Consider the following 22,627-nt stretch of genomic DNA (forward strand, 5'->3'; position numbering starts at 1 on the left):
CTTGGAAGAGGGGAGGAATTGGGGTGGAATTTAGGGAGGGGTCCAGTAAAGAAGGGCGATTAGGAATATTAAAATTATTGCAGCAAAAAGCAACCAATGATAACAAGGGAAGCGGAGAACTTTCTGGCAATGATCAACATACTGGAACTGGAGAATTCTGGGGGTTTTTACTCACCACTACTGAAAGGTTTTTCCCACAGCCTTATGTCATAGTCATCTGCACTTACATTGGCACTAACTCCAGTAGGCTGACAATGAGATTTTGTGCTCATGATTCATAAGAATCTACAGTTGGTGTCATCCTGATGAAGGAACTTGGGACAGAGCCATTTAAAAGTTGCTATTTTCAATTTGTAAGGTATGGTCAACAAAAGCTGCATCACTTTTGTTTAAAGATGACCAATATTAGATATATCTTTTATGCATTTGAAATTCTCAACTATCCATAACAGAGAGAGGGAATTACATTTTTCCTTAGTTTATGCAGATCAGCACGTGTCCTGGAGTATGTCCAGTGGTTAGCAAGAACGGGTGAACCAAGTGAGCAGCAGACTAGGGTGAAACCTGCCTGAGGCTTGTGCAGTAGACTCTTGTTTGCTTCCATTGCAAATAAGGATTCCCGTATATCCCGGGCTGCTGTTGGTTTGGCAGGACAGCACCAGAGCTCTGCTCGTGGCAATAAGCCTGCAGCCTCTCGGAGCTCCTTGATCGCTGCATTTCACAGAGTATTACCGGGCAAAAGGCTTCTCGGGAGGCAGCAGGACGGCGTTCCGTGCGGGTAAGGCAGGCTGGACACAAGTTCCCCCTAGTGCAGGCATCAGGAGTAGCTTCTGCTCGAGGAGGCAGCTGTAGAAATAGACACCGAAGGTACTGAACTTGGCCAAATGACATACATCTGCTTGTGTGAATTTAAAGGGCTTAGAGATGATAAGAAAAATACGGGAAACTCGATGTATTCATCACCCAGGTCCTTTTTTGTTTAATCAGCACTTTATATCTCTGTTAAAGTTTTATTTTACATTGTTGTACATTTCAATACTGGTGCTTATTCTCATCATCCAGATCTTGTAGGAAAAGAAAAATTACAAGGTTCAAGGTTACAGAATTTTTTAATCAAATGACATTTTAGAGACAAGTTAAAAACAATTTGTGACCTTAAGGGCTATTTTTCACCTTCAGTTATTAGTTATGTTAGTTACGTTCATTAGTTATGTTCAGTTTAGTTATTAGTATAACGTCTTCCCTGAAAGTACATGGATAGAAAATCTGAAGGGTTAGTGGCCATGTTAGTGGAGAAAAAGAAATCTCTTTTCCTAGATTTTCCAGAAACTTCACACATAACTTTGGACAATTCCATTCTGTTTTTCCTGAAAATGTCTCCCTAAGACGGGTAAATGAGTGACTACATCAATATGTTCTGCTACAGCAGTTATGAATGCCACATATGCAAATCTGTGTACATAGGTTTTGGTCCTTTTAGTACTGTAAATCAAAATTACTTGTCCTGTGTGACTTTCTTTATGAAATAACAGATTACTGCTACCCTCTACAGACTGGAAATGATACCTGGAAAACTGATAATTACATCAGTAATTTCTTTTCCCTGTTGCCCACAAATTCAGTTTGGTTGCAAATACAGTTGACATTTGGCAGTAGTAGTCACCTAGGTCTAGAAATCCTCTCAACCATGTATTCTTCTAAACCTTTCACTTTATTCAGGTGGGGTTATTACTAGCCTAAGACAGTGGTCTGGCATTAGGAAAAATCAGTAGCAGGAAGGAAATAAATACTCAGAAGAGGGTTTGCACAGGTGGATAATCTAAGGAGCACAAGAAGAAATCATCAGGATCTTTCATGTATTACACAAACAACAAACCCAGCACCTCTTCTGTGTGTTCTATACTCACTGCTGAGTATTCAGATGACTGTCATCCAAAATGGTGTTGCTTAATCCTAAGTGACATCTGATGAAAAGCACCATTTTGGGAATTACAAACAGGAGACTTACTTAAAGGAAGGGGAATCACAAGTACATGATGCAGCTTGCCTTTCAAGTGAGCATTTGAAGCTGAGTAAGGGAAATACAGCATTCTTCCCCCTTCAGCACAGAAATAAAGAACTGCTCTACAGAAATGCAGAGGGATTTATCCCTTCTCTGTACACAGATCAGCATCCTGCTAGTGGCCACCAAAATATGTGAGGACTTAAGGAGGCCAAGCCCTCTATTATGGCACCCACTGGAGGTGGCAAGCCAGGACTGCAGTTTTGGGAAACATTACCTGGCACCAGGCGTGGCCTCTCAGTGATGGCTCTCCATGTCAAGGCCAGTAGTTGTGTGTTTCGTTCAAAGATGATGAATACAGGAGCAGTCTAGAAGACATTCTGGGCATTTATTACATCAGAAACTAAGGTAAGAACCGCAGAATCAGGGGTCCTAATGAATTACAAAAAGGCATTCAGCTAGTTCAGTTGTAAAGGTTTTCATAACCCAACTCTTGGAATAAAAGTAATCTTCAGGAAGTAGAAAAACTCTCAACTAGTGCAGATTTTCAATCTGGACTACTCAAGAATTACACGAATTTAAACACATTGCTTTAAAATTGTTAGTCTTACGTATTTTGGAATTATCATAATTCTAAAAAACAAAAAAAAGTTATTTTGTTTCTTTTGAGAAACGTGTTTTAAAAAATCATCTGTTACCAAACAGTATTCCTGGGGGTGTTACACAGATAAACAGAGTTAATCACAGTGATGGTGCCATGTAACTCTAGTCATTGGCAGTAGCTAAGCTTGCTTTTTGTATAGGAAAATCATTTTGAGGAAACATTTTCCTCTGCCTTCTGGAAGTTGACAGCCAGGGCTGGTAGAAGGGTGGTGTGTAGAACTCAAGTGTGGTCTGAGAGATGTGATGTCTCTTGAACTACATTTTTTAAGTGAGCTGCCTACATATAATCAACTTCAGGAATATCGATCTTCAAAATAGGGCAACCCAGTATGACAGTAAATGTTTTCTTTTAATAGGTTTTGAAGATTTACTCATTTTATTTAATCTTAAAGGTTTTGGGTTTGGGATTTTTTTTTTTGCTTCTGAGAAAGCCATGGGCACTCTCAAGTGCCAGTGACCAGAAGGCACAACTTCCCACTTCACAGCAACACACAATCCCACTGCACATGGATAGGTTTTGTTAATGCTTGATTTTCCTCTTGTTTGCAGAGGAATGTGTGAATATCTGTAACATCTTCCTACAACTTCTACATTTACAGGGACATGGCTGAAGAGTAGTTTGGGCATTGTACAACAAGAAGGAAATCAGTTGACTTGGACTTACATTGCACCTCAGCTGGGCTACTGGGTCGCAGCTATGTCACCTACTATCCCAGGTAAAGTGGAATTGGATTTTATTGGTATTTGCAGCATTGGGTAATTATTTATTCATATATAATGTTTATATTTTTTCAGAATTACCTCATCTGAGATGCCACAGCTTCATCAATAATGAATTACTAGAAATCTGAAAGTAAAAGGCTAAAATCTTTTCAGGATTGTGTGGGGCAACCCTGGCGCTCAAAATATCTGCATCATTTCAGTGGGGAATATTTCAAAGTGTTCTTGCTTTGATGCATTTGTGTCACCACTTCCTGGTACAGCCATTGCTAGAAAATGATGGCAGTAATAGCATCAGTGTGTTGGTGCTGTGAAGTTTCTGTACAGAAACTCACAGAGATAGGGATTCACCTAACACCAGCATTATCCTGGGCTAGAGACATACTGATGTATGTATGGACTGATTTATTGATTGATTGAATGATACTTTTTTCCTTTTGCTCTCAAGATGCCCATTTTGCCCTGTGTTATGCTTTGCATCATCTTGGTGACTGATTAATTTACACTGTGAGTAACTTAGCTTAGAAGTTCTAGGAGGCACATCAGATAGAAGAGTGGCATTACTACAAAGCTGACTGGTTGCCATCTGCAAGCCTCTTGGCATAACTGTAAAAAATGGCTTTGAAATAGGTATTAATTAGAAGTGCTTTGGAGATTATTAATGCTGCAACTTACACTTCCTTTTTTTCTGTCTGTGGCTGCCTCAGGTTTCTTGGTATTATATCTTCAGCCACCAATAATCTGAGATACCTCTGTGCATAAAAGTACCAGTCAGCCAATTAAAAAACCAAAAAAAAACCCAGAACTCCTTACAGATTATCTTTATTAGGTTTTCCAGCTAAAAACCTAATCCAGTACAAATGAAAACATGCTTGTCTTGGCTGTGCAAACTCAATAAACTAAATATAACCAACAAAACATACTTTTACAAGAGGACAGGTTTTAAAGTCTACTCATACATATAATGTTGTTTCATAATATGCAAGTTTTTCATTGGAGGTTCTATTAAATGATAGATATTAAATGCTGGGATATTCAGCTGATTCATTGGTGAACAGAATTTAGAGACAGGTGCAGATCTGAATAAGCTATCATATTGAATTTAATGGAATTTTACAAAATAATTGTTCTTGAAGAGAAAGCAATTGCTCTGAGCCAAACATTTCCCAGTACAGCTCTGTCCCAGATTGCAAGGAAGTTACACTAGTCATGGAATTGTGCTTGTAACTTTGAGGTTACAAGGCCTGTAACTCTTAACAGGAGACGGCTTATTTGACCTATTGATTTACCTTGTATGGCAGTTTTTACTTGTATTTTACTTTTTCTTCCCTCTAGGGCTAGATCTGAGTTCCTAAAACTTTATTGCAATGGGAACATTTTCATGAAAAATTCCAGTGGTTTATCTTGTCTTCTTTTTTGCTTAATGTCCTAAAGCAACAGTAAAATCAATTATGTAATGGTAGAGGTGGGCCAGAATGTATAAATATTTAGATTTCCCAAATGCACTATATGTATGTTCTTTTTGATGAGTTAATGTATTTTTGCATATTTTATCTCCTAATTGAATCTATTTGATTTCTTACCTCAAAAATGGACAAAAATTATCTTTGTTTTCCTAGCAGTGGCTCTACAGACCACTCAAGATACACAGATGAATTTTTGCAAACCTTATGACGTAGACTCTCCAAGTTGGCCAAGTTTGCTCTCCTTCACAGTTACATGCATGTTAGTCTGCCAGCTGGTGCTGGTACCTCCTTGCCAGCAGATGAAAATTTGGGTCTTTATTTCAATATCGTCATAAGGATTTTACAAACCAACTGGGTCACACATGCATAATTGTGAACAGATGTTGTCCACATGTGCATTCCTTTGTGTGTTAGAACATGTACTAAGCATTATTTAAATCTGGAGTTACAGCACTGTTTCACTAGTGGCCTGTTAATTAAAGCTACTGAAGATCTGCTTGGCTTGGCTTGATCTAAGCTTCAGAGCACCAGCACATCTTCCAGCGAATCCTGTACTGCAGTGTCTGTACTGTTTGGTGTGAGGAGCCACAGATGTTGAAGAGCAGTTGTTGCCCACAGTGTTTTCCTTAGGCATTACTGTGCTGGGAGATGCTCACATGGATTTTCTTTAGTGGGGAGAGCTTTGGCACACTGTGTCAGCATTAGGAGCTGGAAAGCAGCATTCACTGATGCATGCTCCTATTGAAATTTAACTGCTTTCTCCACAACTTGCTCCCTTCTCCAGAGATGGTCTGCTTGGTAGGCACCAGGGATATAAGCAGCAGTGTTGCTTAGCATTCTCATAATAAGGGAAGGTGTCCCTCTCCTTGTTCAACTGTTGTTCCTCTTCCTATTTAGAGATTATTACTGGTCTAAATTCTCTTTTCTGGTCTTCCAGGTCCCATTGTAACACACGACATTACCAGCTATCATACAATGTTTCTTTTGGCAATTTTAGGAGGGATGGCTCTCATACTTCTAGTCTTGCTGTGTCTGCTTCTGTACTATTGCAGGTAAGATTCACCATCATGGTCACTTAGTTCATGTTGAAAATACAAGTTTTTTTGTGTTTATGAAATTGAAAAAATTTATACTGAAACATTCTCCTGGGGGAAAAAAGGCAAGCAAACACTTGAAAGAAACAGTGAGATCAAATTTCCCGTGTTCCTGGTTACATGCAGCATATAAATCCCTGCCTTTGGGAGGATGGTAGTTGAGTAAATCACACACATCTGTACCTGTGTTCTCATGTAACTTCCTATCAAACATGGGCGTAGGTTCAAGATCTCTGTACCTGTTAGCATTTGCAAATGATCTTTCTATTGGTGCTGTATTAAAATGAATGTTAAATTATCAGCAAATGCCTACTATTATAAGTGATTTTTATACTGGCCTTCTCTAGACATTTACTCCAGTTTGTAATTGGTACTTGAGATATTTCCCAAATGACACTAGTAATTCTTTAATTTTATCTTTGCTGCTGGAATAAGCTTTTAATTTTTAGATTATGTAATAAAAGTTCAATTCCCCTAATACTAATCACTGCTTAAAAATCTTCTGTTAAGACACACTTGCTTCTCTTGTTTCTGTGTACAGCAGTCATAAATGTATAACTTCTTTTGTTGCTGGCTTTTATAGAAGGAAATGCCTAAGACCACGTCAGCATCATAAGAAACTGCAACTTTCAACAGCACTGGACACTTCTAAGAAGGATCAAGCAACCTCAATGTCCCATATAAATTTAATATTTTCACGTCGTGAGTCAGAATTTCCAGGTGGATTGTCCGTTGCTAGCAATGGACACACTGAAAACTCAGGGGCAAAGGAATTAATCAGTGCTGTCCACATGGAGATGGTATCACCTACTGGAGAAGCAGATATGCATACACCTATGCTCAAACACTCCTTCAGTACTTCGCAGGAGTTTAGCTCCCGAGAGGAACTGCTCTCTGACAAGGAGAAAGACAAGAGCAGAATTTCCTTGGATGACCTGACTCCCAGTGGGTCTCTAAGAAAAGACTACCACAAGTCAGCAGATAGTTTTCCTCTAAAGACAAGAAAATCTACAGAAACAGCTGAAGGCTATGAGTCCCCTATCAAAGATGAGTATAGGAGAAGTTACAATGCTATGCTGTCTCAGCCTTTATTTGAAAAGCAAGAGAGAGAAATTCAAGTATCTATGAACCATATTGCTACTGGAAGTAAATATAATGTTCAGGAACAAATATACCCCATACCTTCAGCCCCTGAAAAAGAGCTGCTGGACTGCAGACCTACTGATTGTATGATGTCTCGTTCAGTTGATCACCTTGAAAGACCTACGTCTTTCCCTCGACCAGGTCAGTTAATCTGCTGCAATTCTGTTGACCAAGTCAATGACAGTGTTTACAGAAAGGTTTTGCCTGCACTGGTCATCCCAGGGCATTACATGAAGCTGCCTGGAGAGCACCCTTTTGTTAGCCAGCCCCTGGTTGTCCCAGCTGACCAGCAGATAGATCTAGAAAGGCTTCAGGCTGAGCTTCCTAACCCTCACGCACGGCTTTTCCCACACCCTGCCCAGCAGCTGCAGCCCCAGCAGTTGGCATCCCAAGCAATATCTCAGCAGCATTTGCAAGATGCAGGTGCAGCTGAGTGGAGTCAGCAAAATGCTTCCATGTCTGAATCTATTTCCATTCCTGCCTCTCTTAACGATGCATCCCTGGCTCAGATGAATAGTGAAGTGCAGCTTCTTACAGAAAAAGCTTTGATGGAATTAGGAGGTGGAAAGCCATTGCCTCATCCTCGAGCATGGTTTGTTTCTCTAGATGGGCGTTCAAATGCTCATGTTAGACATTCATACATTGATCTCCAAAGAGCTGGTAGGAACGGGAGTAACGATGCCAGTTTGGACTCTGGTGTTGATATGAATGAACCGAAATCTGCCCGAAAGGGAAGAGGAGATCATCTGTCTGCACCACAGAGTCACCCCCCAGTACAGGAGCACCAGCAGAGAGAGAGGAAGGTTTCAGATAGCACAGCTTACACACAGCTTGTGTACTTGGATGATATGGACCAAAGTGGCAGCGAGTGTGGAACAGCAGTCTGTAGCCCCGAGGACAATGCTCTGCGATGCCTCCTAGAAGGCACCAGTAAGAGAAGTGGTGTGCAGCTGCCCAGCCTGCAAGAGGAAACCAGAACTGTGGATACCAAACCAGAGCCATTAACTAGTCCTGAACATGGAACATCCATTCAAGATGATGATGATGAAGATGAGGAGGATGAGGAAGATGACCAAGGTGAAGATAAGAAGAGTCCTTGGCAGAAACGAGAGGAAAGACCACTAATGACTTTCAATCTAAAGTGAGCTATTGTGAAAATCCACCCTTCAGTGGAGTATAAAATTGCCAAATATCCTTTCTGTGGAAGTGCTTGATATTTTTTCTTTTTTTCTTTTTTTTTTTATGTTGTGGAGAGAAAAGAGAAAAACAAACTGTGGTGCGCAACATTTGAAAGAACTTAAATGCATTACTGTGTAAATGTTAGAAAAAAGTTAAAATCATTCCTCTGATTTAACAGCTGCCTCCAGTGAGGTAGCTGAACAAAGAGTGTGATTGTTATTCCATATACTTGATATTGGTCATCCAGGATGTTGAAAATACTGACAAATTGTTTTGGTTGGTTTATGACCTCAATCTCCTTATGAATGGGAGCTGGTAAAGCTTTTGTTTTGTAGGCCAATTTTGTGTTGATAATGCTACTGAAAGTATCTTAAAAACAGGAGTTTGACACACAGTGTCCAAAATTGTGCATTATCTCAATGAAAGGCTATGCATTGCTGCTTTTAGTAATACTTTGCTTATACTATGCTTTTCTTAATTTTACAAGTTGGTTGTAAACATTTTATGTCCTTTATTATAAACTACTCAGCAATTTATTTTAATGTACAACTGCAGGAAACTTGAGTAGCATCCCTTAGCATTGAAGCCTTTTTATGAAACCAAACTGAACTTTGTGTCAACTGAGATTCCTCTAATTCTGGTACCATTTTCTCAAAGTGCCTTTTTTACAGTAACAATGAACAGTCCCTTCTTTTGCTAAGTCCTTTTAATTGACCCCATTTGAGATTTTATAAACTTCTGAACTTCTACCTTTTATTTTAAGCTGCATGCCAAGAGTCCCATTTTGTGCTAAGCATTTCTCATTTCAGTACAGTGTATTCTGTAGCTATCATGTATATTGTGGATTCTGTTTAGCCAGGATAGACTTAGAAGACATTTTAAAGGGCCCAGAGTAGCCAAGAAGATAGTTTCATTGACTGTATATATTGTTAGTTTCCTCTGGAATCACAGGAGCTAATCATGCTCATATAAAGTGGACTGTCAACCGAGCCAGTGGACTGAATGTGTCTAGAAAAGTTTGGGGGAAAAACAAATATACTATCCAAAAGTGCCAGAATTGCTCTTCTGTGCTTTTTCCATACAGAGCTGCTTGGTTATCCAAAAATTATAACTGAAAATAAACTGCAAAAAGTATCTTTGTGGATTTTTTCCTCTGTTAGTGGTTATCACATTATTTTATGTTATTTAAAAAGAAAAATACTTTGGTTTTATTTTCCTGTGCATATTTATGCTTGTGTGACTTACTTTCTTTTGCAGATCTCATGAGCTTAAGTCAATACTAAAATTTAGACCCCTGTTCAGAAAAGTATCCTCTGTATCCTGATAAATACATAATGATTTGCTTGAGTATCACTGAAGACATTAGAAATGAAATCCTGATATCACCAAAATTCCCTGTGGAGCCACACTTTCTGTGGGCCAGTTTTCTTTCTGAGCTTCCTGTAGGTTTCTGAGATTTCACACTTACTGCACTCTCCTCACTTTTTCATGAATTGGGTTCAACGAAGAGGAAGTATGTGACTTCCGCTTTTGTGGAATCCTTTGTATACATTCAGTTTATCATGTTTCATTCAGTTATTTCTATGCAGATTAGCAGTCATGCTTACTAAAGTTCATAAGTAATCTCCAAAGTGATTTAAGTGCTATATAGTTCCTATTTAATTTGTAATAATAAGCCCTAACCCACATTCGTTGCTTTCTTTTCAGTAAATTTCAAGGTTTTCATAGAAAGAGAGTCTTGTAATTTCCATCTTACTGTGTATCTTGCCTGGGAACTTGATCTCTAGCCAGGAGTTGAATCCTGATTTCCTAGTTCCCAGGTCAGTGCTCATTTCCATCCACAAAGCCAGATCACTTTTTGCTTTGGTTTATGTTTGAAAGTGGTATATGTTGTAAAAGGAATCTAAAATATTGTGGAGTGCATTGAATATTGAAATCACCATATTAGCACTAAGTTGCATTTTACTCATTGTGTATGTGCCAGGTCCTTTCCTCTTCTGTTTAGGAATTTCGTACTGACCGCCTGTAAACTGGTTTTGGGCTCTGGGTTACTTATTGTCAGTTTGTGTAAGGTCACTGAACAGAAAAATACTACTTTAAGGGCCTAGTATTTATCAGATGTCAGTAAGTGCTGGTAATACAGTGTCACTTACTAAGTCAGAATGCTGCATAAATAACCATTCTGAATAAAATTTCCGCATACTAGAATTATTGTGCTATTTAATTTCAAGTTTTCTGTTGTCTTAAATCTGTCATTTTAATTCTGTTCTTTTTTCACATTCCTTTGCAAAGTTTCCATTGTTGCTATCTTGTAAAGTGAGATTGTTGCTATTAAATTGCAGTGGTTTGTTTCTTTAATTGTGTTGGTTTTATGTTCAAAACACTTCATTTGATTTGTGATCCTTACACAGCAAATATACTTGAACAAATACAATGTGGGTATGTTCAAATCTTCTTTAAAGTAGCATTTTTTAAATTGGTGTGATAGTTTAATTTTGCAAAATGGATAGTTTATGAAAAGTATTTCCCTACATCCATACCTGGGCCATATGGTAAATAAAACTGGAACAGAGTTAGTGCAGATCAGGTAACAGGTTAAGATTAGAGTATGCTGTGCCTAATGTAAAAGTCCAGTGGTAAATCCCATGCTTTAATTTTCCAATACTTACTGAGGAAGATACATCAGTAAATACAAAGAAATTTTCTTGCTTATATATTGCCGTTGCACAGTGAAGCAAGTACTAATAAAGCTTATAAAACACAGAGAGCAAAGTATAACTTGAATAGGTCTTGGCATCAGCAGCTCCAAGTCCGTGTAGAAGATAACCTAGAAAAGCAATTGTTTTCTTATTTTATGATGGCAGAGGCTAGCAGGGGGGAAAATGCAAGTTTGTAATGACAAAGCTGCCAAAAATAATGAAAATATGTTTGTCTTAAAAAAATACTAGAAACAAATTTTCAGGTTCATTTATATCACAAACTCACTGAAATGTTAGCACTGTTTGGAGTTAATATACTCATTAAGAGTCCATTCACTTTATGGTTGTCCCCTAGCTCTCACTTTGTTCCTGCTCAAACACTTGCTTCTCAAAGCTTATTAAACTATCTGTAAAGCACCTTGACTTACTGTGATAATGACCTATTATTATTCGATTAAGAGCTTTGTCAGCGTACCAGCATGCTAAACCCTCTACAAATACAGGGGCAAAAACTGGTTCCTGCCTCAGCACTTGCAATCTAACATGTTAGACAAATTGTACAAACTTGTGGGACTGATCTGTGATGAACAGATTACACAGGAAGGCCCAGCATTTGGAAATTGCTCATAATGCTTTTCTTTGTTACAGGGAGGACTGAGTAGCTTTAGTACAGTGAATTAAGCACTCCTGAAATACCTTGGCAATATTTTCATTTTCTGTCTTTCCTCCTATCCATGAATGCTCTCAAGGACAATTTTATCTCACTATTCTGGACCAGTATGTTTGAAATTGGTATAACATCCAATGTCCTATGTAGGGTTTAGCCTATAGAACAGTACAGGTATAAATGAGCAAGTGTTGGATGAGATACTTACTCTAGGAAGGTCTGTAGTGAATCAAAAAGATGCTTTTTTTTTCTTAACAGGAGTTCATCCAGGAATTAATTATAGCACAGTAATCAACTATCAGTAGTCTGTAACTTGGAGCATGGTAGGGTCCATGCAGTGCACCCTTGGACTTGGTCAGAGGAGAAGAGTGTCTGCTTACTTTTCTAAAATACATGTGTGTCAGATCAGGTTTTTCTGAATCAGTGCTGCTGTTTGGTCGCTTTAGCATTTGAAATTCAAGTTGTGGTATCTGCCACCTGGTGGTGAACTGCTTCTCCAGAGGTGCTGTGTGTGAAGCAGTTTATCATTTCAATACAAGCACAGTTAACAATTTCAGTAACACCAGCAGGCAGCTGGCACAGGATAATCAGTTGTTTCCTGGGCCTGCTGTCAGTCCAAGTGCAGAGATCCCTGTCATCTGAGAGACCTTGCCCAGACTCTTTGCCAGGGGAATATTCAGCTTATGACATCTCCATTCAAATCAAAATGTATCATCACCGATGGCTCTGTATTCTGCCTTGTGAACAGCACCTTAGATTTAGATTAAAATAAAACTAAATTTAACTACTGTTTCCAAAGTTGAGAAAAACAGGAGCAACTCAATTATTCTTTTCCTTTGTTTACAGACAAACCGTCAGGTTTGTGTACATATATATATATATATATATATATATATATATAGTATATATATATACACTCACGCATGATTTATGATATATATAATATTACACTGTATCATATGCTATGACAGATACGTACATACACTGTATTTTCATAATACCTGCTATTTTCATTTCCATTCCAAAACAGTTGGGATTGGAGTTTCAGGTGAACAAATAGGCAGCTGTCAAGTACAATTTTCAGAATAGGGGAGCATTTTTTATTACATTTACTCATGTAATTCCAGCTGTTAAATTGAGACCAGGTACTGTCTTCTATTTGTCAGTAATAACAGAAAGGGTATCTAGTTCTTTTCAGCTGTAATCATCTGGTATCCACAGGTAATTATTTTGCAAGCTGTGGCACCTGGTCTGTTATCGTTTAAGTATTTCTTGTTTTATTGATGTGCTTTTCTTCTAGGGATGAACAGTGCCAGTTAGTTTGTTTGATCACTAAATAGCTATTCTGTCTTAGAAACTTACAGCCAAGGGGAAGGAAAAATGTGATGACAACAGGGAGGTACAAATGAAATACTTGTTTACAGGTTATTTCTGTAATTCTGTAGAAGACTTTGTGTTCACATGACTAGAAGGACAGCCTCATCAATAAACCCAACTGAGGAATGCTCCCGACAGTCTTGTATTATAAAGGGAGGAAATGGTGCTTAAAATAATGCTTTGAGATGAGAAATCCCACTTTCAAAGGAATGTCTGCAAAAGAGGTTCAGCATCAAAACTGAAAGAACTTCTTTAAATTGGTCCTGCTACATGCACTGTTTTTTAAAGGGTTTTGCTGATTTAGTGGTTGTAGGAAGTTTAAAAAGCTGGGGGATGAGAGAAGCTATAGGCTTTGGCTTCTCTCTCCTCTCTTCAAGGAATGCCTCTTCTCTAAACCAAACTCCCTAATTCTGCTTTCAGTTTTGTGTCATGCTGTGAGGCCACGCATCAATGGGACATACAGTGTGACACCGTAAGATTAGAGTTTCCAGTAAAGGTACTTTTAGGTAGGTATTGGCAAGGGCAAGCTTTTTTCTATCTATGTCATTTGCTCTAACTTGTATTTAACACCTTGCAATCCTGCATTAAAAAACACAATAAAAATGAAAAGCAAAACATGATAGCCAGGTTCCCCCAATGAGAAATGTATTTGTCTTGACAGCTGGATTGGTCTTTTCAGTCCTTGAAATCCTTGAAAGTATACTAACGTAAGTGTGTGTGTGTGAACACACACATGCATGGATACACATTCACATGTATGTACATAAGTGCACTTACTATAAAAGCAGGCTTAAATACTGGTTTTAGCATTTCAACTTCAAGCAATGGCAAAGTGAAGGTCGCTTGCCCAGACTGGAAGAACCGGCATGAGAGCCCATAAAGGCTTGTATCAATTAACTTAATTGTCCTTGTGGTCTGACATTGCAGGGTCAAAACCATGCTTGATGCTGAGTTTCTGCTGTACCTCCAACTTCCATGGGATTTATTCACACTTGCCTTCTTGCCTAGACCTGATGCATAAATTCTGTGATTAAAGCTTGTCTAGTATCTATATTTTAAGTAAGTTACTCTGCAGTTCTTGCACACTTGACAGAGTCTTTTCCTTTTTGCAAAGTTGTAAAAATCTGAAGAATAAAATCTTGCAGTAAAATATAAAAAAAACTCTGCATAGAAATTGAAGTGTTATAATAAGAATCTGTTTTTCCATTGTCTTCACAGGGAAGACACTGTCTATGAGACACTTCTTAATTCAGTGTAGTTCTCCGTGCCATAGGTGTTCATCCTGAACCGTGCTATTAATCTGCTTCTAACCACCCAGAAAGCACATCTGTCACAGGAAAGAATTCTTTTTTTCTTTGTGGATAAAGAACTATCTGAAGCAGACTAAAAGAAAACTCGAAAAACTTTCATTTTGGAAAAGCTACTGAAATGGTCAAAGAGATAAAGAATAATTAATGTATCTATTGCTCCCTTCTTCCTGAATGAGGGAAATAAAGCTTCTTGGCTGTACCTGCAGCCTCCCTACAAACAATGAAACAGCAGGCACATTGATAGGAGGAAGTGTAAAAGGCTAGTGGGAGAGCTGATTGCAGAGTTGAGGGGAGTAAATTGGATTGATTTGGAGATTGGATGGGCAGAAGTAATTGCTGAGTATCAGTCAGAGCTCCTGCAGTACCTGTGTCAACATTTTTTATCAAAAGATATGCCACCAATAATTCTCATTCACATACATAGTTTGAGAAGGGTCTCAGAATAAAAGTAGACATAAAAATGTGAAATATGTATATATTTGTAATAATTATTTAATTGTTGGCTCTGATACTAAGTATTTTTTACCTTTTGGGGCTAGAGACCCTAGGAACTGAGGAATTGAGCAGTGCTGGAACCAGTTTGAACCTGTGTTTGATGCAAGTCTTGCATCCTGCTTCCAAAAATCATCAAAAACATGCTTCTGAAAACTGAAATCTCTACTAGCAATAATAACAGCATGAAAGTCTTTCTATCCTTATCACTTATACCTTTAAGCACAAAGGTTTGTGTTTATCATACACATTTTTTCAATGCTCTGATATGTTTTCCCTATGCATGTAAATGCCTAACCCTCTTCTGTGCTGCATAGCCCACAGCCCTTGCCAGTGAAGGCACCAGCATGGAGAAGTAGATGGTTCTGTGCAAAGGCAAGCTGTAAAATAGGAGAGGTTAAGTATGAGCTGAATTTTAAAATGGAATAAAAAAAACTTGAATGAGAGTGCAGCAGAAAGAGTGGGATACTTTGAGAGTGCTTGCCCCAGGGTGACCACTGCAGCCAATACAGGCATCAGCAAGAGGGCTGTGGGTACAGGCAAGGCTGCAGCTCCCCAAGCAGGGTATGCAGGGGGGGCTAAAAAGAGGTAGAGTGGGTGAGACAAACCATAAAGACCAGAAGTGTGATCTCACATGGATACAGGTGTGCAACATGTGGGCTCACATGCTCATTTCCTTCCCTAACCATTTCTAGTTCTGTTGTTAACTGTAACAACTATGCAGAAGTGTTTTGGAGCATTTATTCTGTTTATTTTCAATCTAGTTCTTTTATCCTTGCCTTTCATTCAGAATTGAGGAAGATAGTATTTTAAGTTTTCACCATAAAGAGCAACCAATTAGAAAAAAAAACAATGTGAGGTAGTACTAGTAGACACTTCAATGCACCAAAGTCTAAATATGTTTGTGTGTTCAATAACTTTTTAAATGTTAATTAGAAAAATAGGGGGGAAAGTAAAATATTAGCTAATTTTCAAATTGGACTCATTTTGCTTTCAGTTTACAAGATTAAAAATGTTTACACCAAGTTGTTACTTGCAATCCAAATCCATTTTAAATTATAAATGCCATGAATATTTCACTATGGCATGTAAAGGTAGGAGTAGTCCTACAACTGCGTGAGAATTTTAGATACTTTTTTTCTGCAGTGTTTAATACTCAAAACTCAGACTAATCAGGTGATGCCAATAGCCTGAGTGCTGGATTATAGATCACCAGCTCACTGGGATTAATTAATATGTGTTGCTAGGAAGGTAAACAAGTCTGGGATGCCTGGCTGATTGAGGGAAACAGTATCTGTGCCTGGCTGGCTTCATTCAGTCACAGAAGAGCAAGGAGAAGCACGGTACAACCCTGCCCATGTAGTGCACAGTCTCACCTGATGGTTCATTTGGTCCCTGTGCAGTCCTGGGAATTTAGGCTTCCCAATCCCCAGTATTTCTTACTGACAAGGTTAGATGGCTCCTCCCGCAGTAGCCTCGGGTTCTTGTGAACTCACGTTGGCCACCAAGATACCCAAAGTATTTGAGTGTTTGTAGGGTTTCATTTTAAGTCCTGGAGCTTCTGGGAGTCAGCTAGGAAAAAGTTAAACACAGTAATGGCAAAGTAATTTGTGCATCTGGACCTATGCTCATACATGCATTTGAGGTGGCTCAAAGCATCTCTGAATTGTAGACGCTGGTTACTTCTGCGTAGCCATGACAGACCCATGACTGCTTCTGTTACGGAAAACTGGGGACAGACAGAACCTGCAAGGTATAACAGGGAAAGATGCAGAAAGCCGAGATTTATGGTGGTGTGGTGGGTCCCCTGGAAACCACTCTGTTCTTTGGTGGCTGACAATAGTGGGAGCAGCAAGGCAGAGATACACCTGAAATAATTTATTTGCCTTTCTCTCTTCCTTTTTTCCAGTTTGTTGCCATAAGCAACTGGGTATTTTGTCTACATCTAGCAGCAAACCTTGAGTCACTACTAAAGCTCTAAGGAGACCTATGAAAATAACCAACCGATGAATAATTCATGACATGCTTGGAAGTATTTTAATTTATTTCATGATATGCCATTTAGTATTAAGTAAAGTGTATCTCCTGCAAAGGAAGTCTATTCTCCTGTGTTAATAATTTCTTAGCTTTTGTGCAAAATGGTTGTGCTTTCTTCTTTTCATGCAATAAAAGGCTTTTGCTTTTTTTCCCCCTATACATCTAGGAAGAGGTCTTTTTTATCAATTAAAAAGTAAGTTTGCACGTTCACAAACACAAGCTCTTTATCTGGATAACTTTAAACATTTCTGATGGGTTTTGACAGTTTGCTTAGATTGGTGTGAGTCTGTGGGTTGTGTCTGCAGTACTGGCATGCAGCATTTCGGGGGCTCCCTGGATATACCCACATGCAACAACAGATCTTGGAAGTACAGATGCCCACTGAAAGCCTTTTGGGGCACAGCAGGTGCCATGTTTGCTGCTTGCTGTGTTAATGTTACATACTCCCAATAACTCTCTGTGGCTGAGAACCTGGGGTCCTGAAATTCAGACATACATTTTTTCACCTTGCTGCTCTATTTTTGGAAGACAACTATATACATGTGATAGCTAGCATCTATCAAGTAGTGTAACTGCTGAGCAGTGTCTGCAGAGCGAATTTAAATGCACTGGGAATATGTTTCATAATTTCAGAAATGCAAAGCTACCTCAGAAATCCACAGTACAAGACAAGTGCTTAACTCTCACTTCTGGTAAACTTCTCTACTTGTGGTATAAGCAAAAGTTGCATTTTCATGAAATGCAAAGCACAATTCAGTGCTGTCATTTGACCTTGCAATGGTTGATCCTGGACAATAATCTCAGGATATCAACTGCACTATGCTTAAGGTTATTCTTCACTTTATACATGCTATGAAGTACAGAACAGCAGCCATTCTGCAGCTATGGTTCCCCTTCCAGGGAGAATGCCTAGCAGGGTAGCTTGCTGGGAGAAATTCATATTGCCTCTTCAACTGACAATATGAAATGCAAGAAGAGTCAAGATCCAGGCTTCCTGTACTCCATTTGTCTCAACGAAGTAAGGAAAATTGTGGTAAAGGAAAGAAGGCAGTGAAATCTACAGCTTCTTCAATACAGTGATTCAATATAGCTGTTAAGTCACTGACATTCTGCTCTTCACTTTCTCTTACACATTATTATGAGGGAAAAAAAGTAATTTATAATCACTGGATCAACTTCTCTCCAGGCTTCAGGACAACTTTACAACTGTTTTTTGTTATTGAAAACTATTGGGTATTGTGCTTTTGTTTTGAGATGTCCTTTTTCTCCTATGCATTACAACTGAATGAAGGTTTACTCCTAAAGGTCATTTCCAAGTGTAGTAACATGATAAAAACATTTTCCCTCTAAACTACTACGGGCTTGGGCTTGACACCAAAAGGTCATACTTAGCCAAGAGTAAATTACAGACTCCATTTCATACATTTGAATCACAAGTTCCTGTGGCAACTCACAAGTTGTAAAGAACCAAGTGCAGTGAGACAAAGGGCAGCCCCAGGTTGGTGCTCAGTACACAGACTATCAGAGTTTGACAGCTGGAAGGACATTTAGCTTTCTTCTGCTTGGGCAGCAAGATCTTTTACTTGACATGTCACCTGCAACACACGACAGAGCAAAGTATGATGCCACCTCAAATAAAAAATGGAAAAAAGTAATCCAGATCAAACCTTAAATCAAATAGGGTGGAAGCAACAGCTTCCTCACATTGAATTGCTTTCAAGGGTGCACAGATAAAGAAAAATTACAACTGATGCACCCTATTCTTATGTTTCAATGTGGTATTTGGCAGCACTGCCAAACCGAGCACTCAGAAATTCTGGATCTCATTCAGAAAGCTTGATATGACCCTGGAACTTGCAAGCGTTTAAATACTTAACGCAAGTTTCTCTTTGTTTTCCTAAGTATAAATCATTACCATTAAATTCCAGCATTTCTAGGATGGAGCTTGTAGAAATACAAAAGGATTTGGGAAAACAGCAAGTGCTTTGAGTGCCCACCAGCCGCAGTGCTGGGATTACCCTGGTGGCCTCAGTAGCAAATTATGTTCATAGAGCTTCATAAGTCCTGAAGCTTCTTCTGGGAGTCAGCTAGGAAAGAGTTAAACACAGCAATGGCAAAGTAATTTGTGCATCTGGACCTATGCTCATACATGCATTTGAGGTGGCTCAAAGCATCTCTGAATTGTAGACGCTGGTTACTTCTGCGTAGCCATGACAGACCCATGACTGCTTCTGTTACGGAAAACTGGGGACAGACAGAACCTGCAAGGTATAACAGGGAAAGATGCAGAAAGCCGAGATTTATGGTGGTGTGGTGGGTCCCCTGGAAACCACTCTGTTCTTTGGTGGCTGACAATAGTGGGAGCAGCAAGGCAGAGATACACCTGAAATAATTTATTTGCCTTTCTCTCTTCCTTTTTTCCAGTTTGTTGCCATAAGCAACTGGGTATTTTGTCTACATCTAGCAGCAAACCTTGAGTCACTACTAAAGCTCTAAGGAGACCTATGAAAATAACTTGGGCGTCAGAGCGTTTATGGTGTGAGAAGGAAATGCGGGGAGCCGGCAGAACGCGCGTCGACGCTGGCGAGGCCCGGCGGCTGCAGGCCCGGCCCAAGGAGTTCCGCGGGACTGACACGCCGGGGCAGCGCCCATGGACGGGATCCCGGGGCCGTAGAGGGCCGAGGGAACGGCAAGGATGTCGGCATGAGGGGGCGAATGTGGGGCCGGCCCTCTGAGCGGCACCGCCCGAATGTACCGGGCTGGGCTGGGCTGGGCTGGGCTGGGCAGGGCAGGGCAGGGCAGGGCAGCGCCGGGCGGGACGGGGCGCGGAGAGCGCTCCCCACACGGCCCCGCCCGGTGGCGGGAGCGGCTGGGCAGCCCCACCGGCCGCCGCTGCCTCCTCGTCCCCCGGCTTTGGCGCGGGGAGAGACCGCAGCTAGAGGGAGCTGCTCCGGACCGCGTCTGCCCGTGCGCCCCGGTTCTTTCACAGGCTCCCCCGCCCCTCCCCTCCTTCCTTCCCCCGTGATGGCGGAGGACAGCGAGTCCGCGGCCAGCCAGCAGAGCCTAGAGCTGGATGACCAGGATACCTGCGGCATAGACGGCGACAATGAGGAGGAGACCGAGCACGCCAAGGGGTAGGGGCGCGCTTGGGAGCGGGCACGGCTCGGGGAGGCAGCTCCGTGTCCTCCGCCGCGGCAGAGGCCGGGCTGGAGGTGCCCGGGCCGGGCTCCCCGATGCCCGGCGCGGTCCCTCGGAGGGGCGGTGTGGCGGGCGCTCCTGCCCGCTGGCGGGCGGCCTGCGCGGCCCGGTCCGGCTCGGCTCGGCTCATCCTCGGCGCCTGCGCCGGGCCGCCCGCGGCCGAGCCGCCCCAGCCTCGGCCGCCTGCCGCCGCAGCGTGCGGGCGTGGGACGGCCCTGCCGCCCGGCCCGGAGCCCCCCACCCTTCTGCCCCTCAGGGGAGAGGCGGGAGGCCGGGCCCGAACCGAAGTGAGGGGGCGGCAGGACTGGCACTTCCCCGCCGGACACCGGCCTTGAAATCGTGCCGTATAAGAGAGGGTAAATCCTGCCTTCTTGTTGGCGCTTTTAGGACTTGGGGGTTGTTTCTGGGTGTTTTTGGCCGTCAGGAAGCCCCCTGTAGCGGGGAGATGCCCCGCGTCCCCCCGTGGTTCCGGGTGGTTCCAGCCGAGCGGCTCCCGCGGGCCGCTCCGCGCTCATCCACACCCGCCGCCCGCTCCCTCCCGGCCGGGGTCCGGTCCGGGCATCGTCTGTGTCCTTCTGTCCTGCAGACATATCCTCCTCACCGTCAGCCATTGTCCTCCAAGGGATGTTACCTCCAGGTCCACACGCTGCGGAGAGCAGAGCGCGTGTTTTAGCACGGCAGTAGCCGGGCCAGACGCTGTTGTCTGGTTGTAGTTCCTTCTCCGCTAATCTCGCGTCTCAGATCTTCCCACGCTGAGGATCAGGCGGTGTTTCCAGCTGCCTGGGGAGCTGATGGGAGAGGCAGCCAGAATAGCTGCGGCCCCTGCCACCCGCCCGGTGTTGGGCTGGCTGCTGGCTGCAGTGTGGCTCCGTCTGGGCACGAGGTGCCAAGGTTCTGGCTTGCTCTGCAGGCTTTTGGGGCAGGGGAGTGGGAGGGATGTGTTTCAAAAGTCGGCTTAATTTAAATTTATTTATGTATTTCTTTTTTGGGGGGTTAGAAACGTGATTGCAGAGAAGGCGCTTTGTTGTCGCAGCTAGGAGTGGCTAGAGTAACCTAAAATAGAACTAGGTTAATCTATAGGCTGCTACACAAATATCTTTCTCGTGAGTTTGTGATTGATCTGGTTGAGAACCTTCCTGTAGGTGACTGATGTTTGAGGGTGTACTGTATTGTCTCCTGCCCCCAGGATTTGGTTGACAACAATCTTAAATGTGGCAAGAGAAATCTAAGAGAACTTTGGAGGACCGACTTGGAAGGCAGGAAGGGGGAAAACTTTGATGCTTGCTGTTCTGTCATTGAGTTAATGTCATGCACACTAAAATAATTGCGTCAGAAATAATTACAGTAGTATAAATCTGTGATATTAAAAGGGACAAAATAGTGTTTTGTTGTCTTGGGGCTTTTGTTATGTTTGTTTCAGTAAATATTTCACAGTTGGTGATTCCTAAATATGTGAAAGTCCTAAGAGCAGAGAGTTGTTATTTATTGTTCTTCATAGGAACCAACCTGGCATCCTAGTTGGGATTGTTTGATAGCCAGGTAATGCCTGTCCAGAATGCACTTGGGTTGTATTCCCACTTCAGTTTCCTCTCCTGTCTGTGTGTGTGCCCAGGCTGTAGCTGCCCTCTGCAGCGTAGCTCTGCGTGTGGCTGTGTTTGGGCTGCTGTGACAGCGATTGCAGTGTGCAAGGAGCAGCCAGGCAACAAGGAATTGCACTTCGGTGTGTTCTGAATCACAGCTTGCTGCTCTACTCCAGCATGGGTCTCGCTGCTCTCTGAGGGACACCAGCTGTAGCCTATATGGTCTTCTACCCAAAACTTGTTTTTGTTTAATATCCCAGATGTATTTTAATGAGTATTTTTAAAAAAGCTGCTTTTTGCTTCTGTGAATAAGAAAGTAAATGCTTTCAAGTAATATGAAGTTCAGTTAAATTAGTGATAGATCATTCCAGCCTCTTAAGTATTAGTACCTGCTGCATGAAAACTTACATTAAGTCTTGAATTACTTTGTTTTCCTGTAATCTTTGAAAAATCTTGTTTGCTACTCTTTGTCTGCAGGCTGAAATACTCAAACGAGTTCCAGCAAATGAAAGGAAAAATTTCACAGCAGAGCATGCAAGATCTACTCTTGATCTGAGAGTAACCCATATTAATTAGGAGCCTAATTAATTGTTACCTGTTTTCTCCCTGTCATTGTACAGTAATTCTTGAGGTAACTTTAAAGTTTGCTTCAAGCTTTTAGATTAGGTTTTATATACTTAAGCAATTTATGAGCAGTCCAACTACTTGAGACTATGTCTGTGCTACTGTGACTGTGTTGAGTGACTTGCTAAATTCCGTATGGTCTCTGTTGCTGCTGATCAGTATTTAATCTCATTCTATTTTAGCTGCATTTCTGTAGAAGGAGACAGAATACTCTGTGTCAGTCTCTATTGGATTGCCATGTAAATTAAGTTACTTTCAGGGTGTTTCTTGACATTTGAAAATTGGTCCTTAGAAGATTGCCCACAGGAAAAAAAGATTTTTAGATATATATTACTTTTTGTTGGGTTTTTTTTAATTTGCAGGATTTTTGCGCTTG

The 22,627-nt window shown here is 41.2% G+C and overlaps 2 protein-coding genes across 2 annotated transcripts in view; both read left to right on the forward strand.

Moving 5' to 3' along the window:
* Positions 1-8,832, forward strand: part of FAM171A1 (family with sequence similarity 171 member A1) — an 85,357-nt gene extending 76,525 nt beyond the window's left edge. The window contains exons 6-8 of the mRNA XM_062494613.1: positions 3,265-3,381; positions 5,789-5,903; positions 6,529-8,832. Coding sequence (XP_062350597.1) covers positions 3,265-3,381; positions 5,789-5,903; positions 6,529-8,233 — 1,937 coding nt within the window. The 3' untranslated portion in view covers positions 8,234-8,832. The remainder of the gene's footprint in view (positions 1-3,264; positions 3,382-5,788; positions 5,904-6,528) is intronic.
* Positions 8,833-19,873: 11,041 nt separating this feature from the next.
* NMT2 (N-myristoyltransferase 2) overlaps positions 19,874-22,627 on the forward strand; it is a 32,687-nt gene continuing 29,933 nt past the window's right edge. Inside the window, exon 1 of the mRNA XM_062494627.1 lies at positions 19,874-19,983. Coding sequence (XP_062350611.1) covers positions 19,874-19,983 — 110 coding nt within the window. The remainder of the gene's footprint in view (positions 19,984-22,627) is intronic.

The sequence above is a fragment of the Cinclus cinclus genome, chromosome 1 (assembly GCF_963662255.1).
Source record: "Cinclus cinclus chromosome 1, bCinCin1.1, whole genome shotgun sequence".
Taxonomy (NCBI): domain Eukaryota; kingdom Metazoa; phylum Chordata; class Aves; order Passeriformes; family Cinclidae; genus Cinclus; species Cinclus cinclus.